The 12,691-nt window shown below is 39.5% G+C and overlaps 1 protein-coding gene across 4 annotated transcripts in view; it reads right to left on the reverse strand.

Moving 5' to 3' along the window:
* LOC123747268 (protein bric-a-brac 1) overlaps positions 1–12,691 on the reverse strand; it is a 169,323-nt gene that overhangs the window by 4,311 nt on the left and 152,321 nt on the right. The window contains exon 7 of one of the 4 annotated variants that reach the window (XM_045729324.2): positions 9,592–9,806. The exons of the other annotated variants lie outside the window; for them this stretch is intronic. Within the exon in view, the coding sequence (XP_045585280.1) occupies positions 9,628–9,806 (179 nt within the window). The 3' untranslated portion in view covers positions 9,592–9,627. The remainder of the gene's footprint in view (positions 1–9,591; positions 9,807–12,691) is intronic. 4 annotated transcript variants of the gene reach the window in all.

Here is a 12,691-nt window from a genome sequence, read left to right on the forward strand (position 1 = left end):
AGACTTTGCTGTAGAGTTTACTGGAGTTTCCCAGGGTCCCCTCTGTGTTCCCAGAGCAAGACATTCTCGCAGACTTTACCATGAAAGCCATAAGCCATGCGGTTATTGTCAAATCACAATTTGGTGCTTCCCATGGGTGTTTGGGTCTATTTCTGGACCACATTAAAGGGTCCCAGTAGTACAGTTGGGTTTGTTCTTGAGGCACAATCAAGAATTCCAGGTTCGAATCCCAGGCGGGACAGAAATTGTTGGGCACATTTCCTTTCACCTAATGCCTCTGTTCACCTAGCAGTGAGTAGGTACTCAGGAGTTAGTCAGTACATTGTGGGGTTACATCCTGGGCGGGGTCAGTAATGTGGTCTTGGGAAGGGGGGGTAGTGATCTCGATAAAAACCAAATGTGTATAAACACACTCTGGCTTCCTGTCCCATGAGACAATGAATTAAACAAAAAAAATAGCAAATGAGTGGGTTGCAAGACACTTCTTTTAGCTATGCCAGGAACAAATTTATATGAAATACAGGTGTACATACACACAGAAATCACAATAGCCTAATACATCAAATAAACAAATCCACAAGGGCCGTGATGAGGGTTCGAACTTAGGTCCAGGATGATCCCAGACGCACCTCAGTCGATTGCGCCATGACATGGTTAAAAGAATTGCAGCCAGGAGTGCTACCGCCCTCACATGGATCCCGCAGCCTCTCCGAGACACAAACTTGGGTTTTACTTTTAACCATGTCTTGGCGCAATCGACTAAGGTGTGTCTGGGATCATCCTGAATGTAAGTTCAAACCCTCATCACGACCCTTGTGGATTTGTTCATTTGATGTATCTCGCAATTGTGATTTCTGTGTGTATTGAAGTAAGGACGAAGAGGTAGAACAGCTTGGTGACAGAGCCTGGGTGAATGGGGGAATTGTGTAAAACCCCAGTTTGTGTCTCAGAGAGACTGTGGATCCATGTGAGGGCAGTAGCACTCCTGGTTGTAATTCTTTTAACCATGTTGTGGCGCAATCGATTAAAACGCGTCTAGGATCATCCCAGATTTAAGTTCAAACCCTCATCACGGACGGCCCTTGTGGATTTATTCACAGGTGTACATATTATATGGTAGGACTATACACAGTTCTCAATCACTGTTTTTGTCAATTATGTGTAAATAAATTGAGTTATGCATTGTGTTAACCAAAGTAAAACAGTGAACATATAAACCCTCTAACTTGAACCACACAGCTCTCTTTCCTACATGACAATTCAACTAATTGCATCTCCACAAGTCCATGGACCCAATGAATTTCCCCTTATATTTGAAGAAGTGCTATTTTTCATTTTTGTTTTATTTCCTAACTATAAGTTACTGTAGTTAAAATGTAAGATAGGCCCCCCCATTTACAACATGGAAATAATTCCTTACAAGACCAGGAGGCATGATAAAGTAGAAAATATTCTCATTGAAAAGTAGAGGTGCAATGCCTATGCTGAAATTCCTACCTTTCTGGGTGCCTGACCTAGTTGTGGACCTGCCATAGATGGCAGACAAAGACTGCTTCCAATGACACAGGGGTGTCTTTAGGCCATTGCTCCTCGTGCTTCTTTTGAGGGGGCCAGGTTCTGGCTCTGGTCCCCTGTAGGCTTAGAACTCCTTCGATTGACTGTTGCCACGGTCTAATATATACACATCAGCCGGGTATAACTCCGGGGAGCCGAAGGGGCGATCCACAGAAAATTATTTTGTCTTATAAAAGTGTTTATTTGTGTTCCCTGATCGTGGGAAAAATAATAAAAAAATCGAAAGTGGCATATTTTGGCCGTAATAGGGTGGGGAAGTCTGGCAAAAAAGAGGCGTTGACAGAGCAGGCGCCGGAGGCGGTCTACTTCACCCCAGCTGTCAGGCGGGAGTTGCCACATAGATATTATTACCTAATTATTTCAATGTCTCTGATTTTTTCTTAGTTTTTTGGAGTAATATTATTCAATAATGTGTAGTGTGATATATTTATATAATAAAATGTGTGAATCATTACTGTACTCAAAATTATGGTGTGCATATTATTGATTCAATTTTTATGTTCATAAAACAATGAGCAAATACTTTTTGTGGTTATTACACTATATACACAGGTTATATATAAGTATCTACATGTTTTGTTCACCATAACACACCACTAAGTTGATATGGTGAGTCAAAAAACAATGAGAAGTGACTGCCACACACCAGCCAGCCACTCGCCGCCACTCCCTCCCTCAAAAACACCTCACACGCCAACATCTTCCTCCCACCATACTGTTTTTGCTTTTATTCACTATATATATATATATATATATATATATATATATATATATATATATATATATATATATATATATATATATATATATATATATATATAAAGTATCTGCATGTTTTGTTCACCATAGCGAACCACTAAGCTGGTATATTAAGTGCAGACAGCAACAGGTGGCCACACATGCCACAGTCCACAGGTGGACTTGTATACCATGCAAGGTGATGAAGATCATGAGAAAAAACCTAGTAACACATCTGGAGAGAAGGGACTTCGTGACAAATTGCCAACATGGGTTCAGGGAGGGTAAATCTTGCCTGACTGGCTTAATAGAATTCTACGACCTGGTGACAAAGATTAAGCAAGAAAGAGAAGGCTGGGCAGACTGCATTTTCTTGGATTGTCGGAAAGCCTTTGAAACAGTATCGCATAAGAGGCGAAACTTGTGTAAGTATCGCCTCTTGTGTAAGGAATCATTCAAAATTTTGTATACCACATATGTCAGGTCAATCCTGGAGTATGCAGCCCCAGCATGAAGTCCATATCTAGTCATGGATAAGACTAAACTGGAAAAGGTTCAAAGGTTTGCCACCAGACTAGTACCTGAGTTGAGAGGTTTGAGCTATGAGGAGAGACTATGGTAATTAAACCTCACCTCGCTGGAAGACAGAAGAGTTAGGGGGACATGATCACCACATTCAAGATTCTCAAGGGAATTGATAGGGTAGTCAAAGACAGGCTATTTAACACAAGGGACACATGCACTAGGGAACACAGGTGGAAACTGAGTGCCCAAATGAGCCACAGAGATATTAGAAAGAACTTTTTTAGTGTCAGAGTGGTTGACAAATGGAATGCATTAGGAAGTGATGTGGTGGAGGCTGACTCCATACACAGTTTCAAGTGTAGATATGATAAGAGTCCAATAGGCTCAGGAACCTGTACACCTGTTGATTGACGGTTGAGAGGCGGGACCAAAAAGCCAGAGCTCAACCCCACAAGCACGATTAGGTGAGTACACAGATTCAGCAGACAACGCTACAGCCCTCCCACCCTCAACATTACTCCTTTCACAGCACAGCACTAAATTAGCACAACAATCCTGCTATTATCAAAATCTTTGTCATTTATATCACAGTCAGGGGTCTTCTGTAATACTATCATCGCTAAATAATACCAGTTACAAATATTTTTTACATTTTTAGTCGATGCTGTGGTCACAAGCTGAACAGCAGTGCTGTGAGCTCATGCTGCGTGTGCCAGCCTTGGTTGCTCCTACAGTACAGTGGCTCTCACACTGGAGAATATTGCCCACGATTTTTTTTAAACATGGCATCTGTTTACAAGAGCCCTAAGGAAGGTGATGTGAACCCTGTGTATCCGCGGGCCTTTTAAATCTTACGTATACTCCAAAACTTCATATGCAGTGTTGTGCAGTTTAAGGGTTAATCATTTTATTAGGAATCATTATTATTTTTTGTTTGCATAAGTAGATACTGTATGTATATAAATTAACTGCCACATGTTATGGGGTTAAGGGCCCAAGACCTTTCAACACCCTCTATACACAACCAGCCAACCTCTCATGATGTTCAAAATGGAACTTTAAGCAGCACCTTTCAACAGCCAAGTTCACCATACCACCAACCAGGAGATCTTGTCAGAAATCTTCAGAACCACCTGAAGGTAACATCAAAGTAGAGTTGCTCATTTATTTATTAATTAATTTATTTATTTAATATTTTATATATATATATATATATATATATATATATATATATATATATATATATATATATATATATATATGTATATATATATATATATATATATATATATATATATATATATATATATATATATATATATATATATATAACTGAAAACTCACACCCCAGAAGTGACTCGAACCCATACTCCCACAACTGGTATGTACAGGGACGCCTTAATCCGCTTGACCATCACGACCGGACATATAGTCCGGTCGTATATAGTCCTGGGGACCATTCAGGCTTGTTTGCATATATATATATATATATATATATATATATATATATATATATATATATATATATATATATATATATATATATATATATATATATATATATATATATATATATATATACACACACACACACACACACACACACACATCCTATCTTGTTTCTGATATATGTAAATGATCTCCCGGAGGGTATCGATTCATTTCTCTCAATGTTTGCGGACGATGCTAAAATTATGAGAAGGATTAAAACAGAAGAGGACTGTTTGAGGCTTCAAGAAGACCTAGACAAGCTGAAGGAATGGTCGAACAAATGGTTGTTAGAGTTTAACCCAACCAAATGTAATGTAATGAAGATAGGTGTAGGGAGCAGGAGGCCAGATACAAGGTATCATCTGGGAGAGGAAATTCTTCAGGAGTCAGAGAAGGAAAAAGACTTGGGGGTTGATATCACGCCAGACCTGTCTCCTGCAGCACATATCAAGCGGATAACATCAGCGGCATATGCCAGGCTGGCCAACATACGAACGGCATTCAGAAACTTGTGTAAAGAATCATTCAGAACTTTGTATACCACATATGTCAGGCCAATCCTGGAGTATGCAGCCCCAGCATGGAGTCCATATCTAGTCAAGGATAAGACTAAACTGGAAAAGGTTCAAAGGTTTGCCACCAGACTAGTACCCGAGCTGAGAGGTATGAGCTACGAGGAGAGACTACGGGAATTAAACCTCACTTCGCTGGAAGACAGAAGAGTTAGCGGGGACATGATCACCACATTCAAGATTCTGAAGGGGATTGATAGGGTAGATAAAGACAGTCTATTTAACACAAGGGGAACACGCACAAGGGGACACAGGTGGAAACTGAGTGCCCAAATGAGCCACAGAGATATTAGAAAGAACTTTTTTAGTGTCAGAGTGGTTGACAAATGGAATGCATTAGGGGGTGATGTGGTGGAGGCTGACTCCATACACAGTTTCAAGTGTAGATATGACAGAGCCCGATAGGCTCAGGAATCTGTACACCTGTTGATTGACGGTTGAGAGGCGGGACCAAAGAGCCAGAGCTCAACCCCCGCAAACACAACTAGGTGAGTACAACTAGGTGAGTACACACACACACATATATATATGCGAACAAGCCTAAATGGTCCCAGGCATACATGCAACTGAAAACTCACACCCCAGAAGTGACTCGAACCCATACTGCTTTTGTCCGGTCGTGATGGTCGAGTGGATAAAGTGCCCTGTACACCAGTTGCATAGTGCTCCTAGCAGTATACGTTTAAGTCACTTCTAGGGTGTGCGCTTTCAGTTGCATGTATGCCTGGGGACCATTCAGGCTTGTTCGCATTTGTGTTGCTATACAAATGCGCATTTGTTCTATACAAATTTGTGTTGTATGTATAGGAACACAAATTTGTTCGCATTTGTGTTTCTATACATATAACAATATAACAATCAGCGTTCGAAGATCTCGTCCAGCTCCTCGGAGGTTGGGTGCGTACTCATGGTACAGCACGCATTTCCCCTCTGAACTGCGACACTGAGGCACTGGAACAGGAAACTGGCCACTCGTGGGTCTCTAGTTTTCCCAATGAGTTCCTCACCCACCTCCTTTAGGAACTTTAGTGCACATTTACCCCAGGCACCCAGAGTCTCAGAGCCTATCGGCACAAACCTATAACAACGTTCTAATTCTCTGTACTTTTTGATTTTCTGGGTCTCCCTGAAGGTGGCTGCTGTGTATAATATATATATATATATATATATATATATAAAATTACAGTGGAACCTTGGTTGACGACTGCCCAAGAAGACGATTTTTAGGGAACACGACGTTAAATTCGTCGTAAAATTTGAATTGGAACACGACGGTTTACTTCGAACATGACTTCTGTTCGTACGCGTATGGTCAAATGAGTACGTGGTGCTGAGGGTGAAGGGGCGAAGCACTCTCAGTTTGTTTACAAGTCAATAGTGCGTAATGATGACTGCAGCGATGCTTTTAATTCTTTGTGAAGAATTTTATTGTTTGTCTGCTTTTTTTGCCTTTTTAACATAAAAGTTATTATATATCATACCATGGATTCTAAGATAGACGGTGAGAGGACTGGATGGATGGATTGAGGGGTGGATGGATGGATGCTGAAGGGGGACTAGATGGATGGTGGGGGGAACTGCATGGATGGATGGGGGGGAACTGGATGGATGGGGGGGGGGACTGGAAGGATGGGGGGAACTGGATGGATGGATGGTGAAGGGGGGGGGGGGACTGGATGGATGGAAGGATGGATGGTGAAGGGGGGGGACTGGATGGATGGAAGGATGGATGGATGGTGGGGGGACTGGATGGATGGATGGTGGGGGAACTGGATGGATGGATGGTGGGGGAACTGGATGGATGGATGAATGGGGAACTGGATGGATGGTGGGGCAACTGGATGGATGGATGGATGGATGGTAGGGTAACTGGATGGATGGATGGTGGGGTAACTGGATGGATGGATGGTGGGGGGGAAATGGATGGATGGATTGGGGGGGGAAACTGGATGGATGGTGAGGGGAAATGGATGGATGGATTGGGGGGGGGAGCTGGATGGATGGTGGGGAGAACCTCCATCCCCACACCACACCCTCCCCGCTACCCCCATCCCGCCACTGAACCCTCCCTGCTACCCCCCCATCCCGCCACTGGACCCTCTCCTCCACCTCCATTCCCCACACCGACCCCTCCCCACTATCCCCATCCCGCTACTGGACCCTCCCTGCTACCTTCCCCCAGCTGTACCCTCCTAGCCACATCTGGATCTTATTAATATAGAACGCTTCCTTCCTACCAACTGGTGGATCGGAGACAGACTGCCCGATAATAAATTCTTGTTGTTTACTAACTGTGAAAGCCTGATTGACTGTAAATGCCTAACCAGTTGCTACTACAACTGTGAATGCTTGAAATGCATTACTGACTTGTGAGATTAATGACTCGTTCTGACTGGCTGCCACATAACAGAGGCAGTGTAATGCTTGAAAGGAAAATTTGGAACCAATGATGCAGATATAAGTACTGTATGTGGGTGTCTGTATATCTATACTCGTATATCTATACATACTTATATTTTCAAAGTTATACATAATGGACAGTACCTTTGACACGCAAATACAACCTGTTAGCATGAAAAACTAAATAAAGTGAGAAACACTGAAAATAAATCAACAAAGTTATTCCTATGCAGCACCAACTAAAAAATGCAACTTCTCCAGGAACCTACAGCTAAACCACAAGAGCTAGAGACTTTTTAATTGGATTTTTGTGCTTCCTGAAGGCTAATTACCAATGTCACAAGACAAATTTTTGCTTTTGTTTTGCTGAAAAGTGTCACCCAGATAAAGTTGTAACAGGCCGTTGCATTAACCTTTTTAATGACAATGTGATGTCTCACTACAGCAAGAGGGAAAAACAAGTGTCAATAGATCAGGGAAAAATTTAGGTTTCAAAGAACTAGACACAATATGGATTTCAGAAAACAACAGAGTGCATAAGTGCCTAGAGACAAAGTACAGATACAAAAATTGCTCAGAAAGCTAAGAAACAAAGCAGTTGGCCCAGATGGAGTCTTGCCTTGGGTTCTAAGAGAATGCAAATCCAAGTTAAGCACTCACTACAACTGATTTTTCAGGCAACTTTACGATCAGGAATGCTAGCAGATACTGTTTGTTAAAAAAAGCCAAATATAGTTCCACTCTACATAAAAGGTGGTAGAGAAGACCCTCTAAATTTTAGACCAGTATCACTGATAAGCATGGGAGTTAAATCATTAGACAAAATAATTAAAATCAAGTGGGTAGATTACCTGGAAAAAAATGACATAGCAGTCAGTCAGTTTGGCTTTCAAACATGAAGATCCTGTATAACGAATCTACTCTGTTTTTATAATAGACACACAGAGATCTTACAGGAAAAAAATAGTTGTGGCGGCTACATTTATCTGGGCCTAAAAATGCTTACGACAGAATCCCACACAAGAGGTTGTACTGGAAACTGACTGACAGACAAACTGATGATATGGATAAAAATATATTTACTGTTAGAAAAATGAGAGCAGTAACTAGAAGCAATGTATCAGATCGAAGAAACATTCCTAGAGGAGTACCACAAAGTTCTATTTTAACACCAGTAATGTTCATTTGTCTACATACATGATCTACTGGAGGATACATAGTTATATGAACATTTTGCTGACAATGATAAGCTACTTTGAAAAATAAAAACACTTTGATGACTGTCATGCCCTAGAAGATGACCTGGACAAAAGTGGAGCAAAACATGAGAGAAGAATTTCAATGTGAATAAATACCACATTATGGAAAAGAAGAATAGGAGGAAATAGGCCACACACAACCAACAAATTACGTGAAAAGACATTAAAGAACTCCAAAAGAAAAACATCTAGGGGTGGTTCTTAATAGTAAACTGTTACCAGAAGACCACATAAAGGATATTGTGAGACAAGTATATACTACACTTTCCAAATACATGGATGGTAAAATAATAAAGAAACTGTTCACGACATTTGCGAGACCAAAACTGGAATATGAAGTAGTAGTATGGTGCCCATATCTCAAGAAGCACATTAGAAAACTGTAAAGGGTGCAAAGACATGCTGGTAAATGGCTTTCCGAACTGAAAAATATGCAGTACGAGGAGATGCTGAGATATAAAATATGCAAAAGCTAGATGATGGAAGAAAAAGAGGCGACACGATCATTACATATAGAGTAACAAGAATTGACAAAATAGAAAGAGAGAAATTGTTTAGACCTTCAACATCAAGAATATGAGCTCATAAATTCAAGCTAAAGAAACGAAGGTGCCAAAAGAACATACAAAGGTTCTTCTTTGTGAATAGTGTTGTACAAGTCGAGCAAGTCGAGTAAGAAGGCAGTGGATGCCAAAACCATCAGTAGTTTCAAAGCAGCAGAAGACAAGTATTTTTTGGAAGACGGGCACCATGAATGTAGCTCTCAGCCAGTAACTACACTTAGGTAATTATACACACACACATATACACTGTATAAATAAAGAGAGCCTTCACAGCACAATGATTTTCTCCAAATATTTTGATAGATTTCTATCCTACGAATGTGACGAATAGGGTATTATCCAGTTTTGTGATTCTTTGCCAACTTTGCACTTTAAGTATTATTTATTATAAATAACCTCTAGCTGGATTCAAGGTTCATGTTGGCTGGTAGTCTTACAATTGTTTCTAGCACTTTACTAGCTTCTCACCTGACTACGCCTTGATAGGAGAGGAGGAGATGGTGGTTATATGGGCTCGTACGTGCTGACATTGTAGGGCCGCATTTTGCATCGCTTGACGTGATTTCGGAGATTGAAAGCCATCGATATGCGAACTCCGCAATATTGGCAATTAACAGGTTGTCGGGAGGGCCACCTTTTAGTGTCTTTCGGACTGCTGCCTGTCGACAAATTTAGTGCCATATCTGAAACAAGGCAAACAAGAGTCAATCAAGAGGGAACAGAAGAAAGCTGAGAACTACTGTTGTTCTTAGAGATCTGGGAAGCATACAGTATATTATACCAAGGAATGAAGTAGAGAAAAAGAGCATAAAGAATGAAAAGGTCAAAGGAACTAAAGTCGAGGGCACTGCAGCTTTAGCTTATAATTTTTAGGCACTTTCACTTCTTATGACTCATTGTTCCATTTTCATTCGGAATGGGAAAATGAGTCACAAATGAAATTATTTGTCAGACTGACAGCAGCTGATCTGATCACTTAAGCCGGGCAGAATTCAACAGGTCATTAATCTCTGTTGTACTGATATGTATTTCGTCATGCTTTCTGTATTGCCAGCAAGGGTAAATACTGTTTATTAGACGTGAGCCCATATAATCATAATCTGGAATCGTTAATGTATAGTACAGCATAGCAGATCACAAAATGGTTGTCATTTCAACCAAAATCAATACTGTATTATGCATATGTAGTATGAAATCCATTTCAGTCCAAAATAAAACCTACCTTTAAAGTCTTCTGCTTTTAACATACAGAAAATATATAATCATATACTGTAGTATATTTGGTGTTTTCAGCAACTAAAACCAAATACAGAATTTTAGGAATAATTGTGCAATAACTATATAAGCACAACCGAAAAAGCAAAACGAACGCAAATCTAAAAATGTAAGTATTGTATAAAAGCTCAACTGTAATAGAATTCTTGCAACCCGTTCTCGCAAATTTATTAAGTCAATATTGACTTATTAAATATGTGCATAGGTGACATACTTAACATAATAGATACCCTTAAAAAGATTCATAGAAAACACCGACCTTACCTAACCTACTTAGTATGTTAAGATAAGCATCTTATTGCTTCGTAATTACAATTATTACCTAACCTATAATCGGTATAGGTTAAGTAATAATTGTAATTACGAAGCAATAAGAGGCTTATCTTAAGATACTAACAAGGTTAGGTAAGGTTGGTGTTTTCTATGAATCTTTTTAAGGGTATCTATTATGTTTAGTATATCACCTATGCACGTAGTTAATAAGTCAATATTGACTTTACGAATTTGCGAGAACGGGTTGCAGAATTCTTAGGTGATGACCAAACTACACATCAGAAAATAAAGAAACGACAATGTTTTGGTTCATCCTGGACCATTTCTGATGTGTGGTTTGAACGTCATGTCTTCAGCCACGTTATTGTCTCTCTGCAATCCCTAGGTTTTTATTCAAATCCCATAAAGTTGAGAACTTGTATGTTTCAGACAGTGGAGCATTCCAGACAAGTTTTTACTCTCAAAAGTATTCATAATACAACCAAAAGACAGCAGGCACAAAGTTGTTATCAGAAATTAGTGTGCAATTTGCTTGGATATAGTGCCATACTTATTTTTTTTTTCTTGTGTACTTCCCGTTTAAATTTTTATTAATTCAGTCATAAACCATAGCATTATGAATAAGACAGACATATCTTACATGAATATTACAGTAAAGCGTCAGCATATATATGCTGAAATACATCATGTAAATTAATACATCATGTATTAATATATTAATACATCATGTAAATTCCATGTTGTTTCTTTTTTTAAGTATCCAGGGTATAAATTTGTGCTAAGGTATGTTCTGAACAGTTGTCTGACACATGCTTTCAATCATGTTTACAATATTAATACAATATTTAAACATAATAAATAAATATATATGCAAATAATGACTGTTTTGACATATCAAGTTATTAATAATGAAGTCATGTTATGACACTACTGAAATGACTATTGACTATTCTATTACTAAATGTCTCATATATGACTAAAGCTAACATCAAAGGGTCTTTTGGCTAGTGAAATATTACCCTGTAAGGGATAGGTAGATTTATTATGAACTACTATATTTTGTTAATAAACCTATGAATAGATACAAGGGAAGAGAAACCACCTTTGTTTTCCCTATTCAATATGATAAAGCCTCTGTTCACAAGAAAATATTTAAAATATAACTACAGTAAATATATATTCTGTACAGAATAATGAAAATATACAAAATAAATATAGCTTTCAATTTCTTGGGTTAGGCCAAAGAATGTTGTACTGAACAAAGAAATAATGTACTGAACATTACTGTATTTATAATGTCGCTAAATTTAATTTCTATATTTCTTGCTTATGAAATTATGTATATTTTAGATACAGTAAACATATTTTGCATATACTGTATATGCTTAACCCTTCAATTGCGCATCGCATCATATGATGCTTTGACCGACTTGCAGTAAATTGCGCATCATGTCATGTGATGCTTTGGAGTACTATGCAAGATTTAAACGGCCCGCGGATACACAGGGTTCACCACACCTTCATCAGGGCTCTTGTTAACAGACGCCACTTAAAAAAAAAATCGTGGGCCAAATTCCCAGGTGTGAGGGGCCTCAGTATTGAGTGAGCAACCAACCCTGACGCACGCAGCATGAACTCACAGCACTGCTGTTCAGCTTGTGACCACAGCATCGCCTAAAAATGCCATAATATACTTGTTTATGCTATTATGTAGCGATATTATTACAGAAGACCCCTGACTGTGATAAAACTGACCAGGGTTCTGATAATAGTAGGATTGTGGTGATATTAGCGCTGTGCGCCATGGAGGGAGGAGTAATGCTGTGGGAGGGAGGGTGGTGGCGATGTCTTCTGACTGTGTGTGGCCACCTTTTATTGACTGCACTCACCATACCAGCTTAGTGGTTCGCTATGGTGAACACAAATGTAGATACTTATATATATAACGTGTGTGTATAGAGGGTATAAACAGCAAGAGGAGTAGGTTGGGAGCCGCCATTTTGGTGAGGGAGGTGGCGTC

Source organism: Procambarus clarkii, chromosome 94 (assembly GCF_040958095.1).
Source record: "Procambarus clarkii isolate CNS0578487 chromosome 94, FALCON_Pclarkii_2.0, whole genome shotgun sequence".
NCBI classification, from domain to species: Eukaryota; Metazoa; Arthropoda; class Malacostraca; order Decapoda; family Cambaridae; genus Procambarus; species Procambarus clarkii.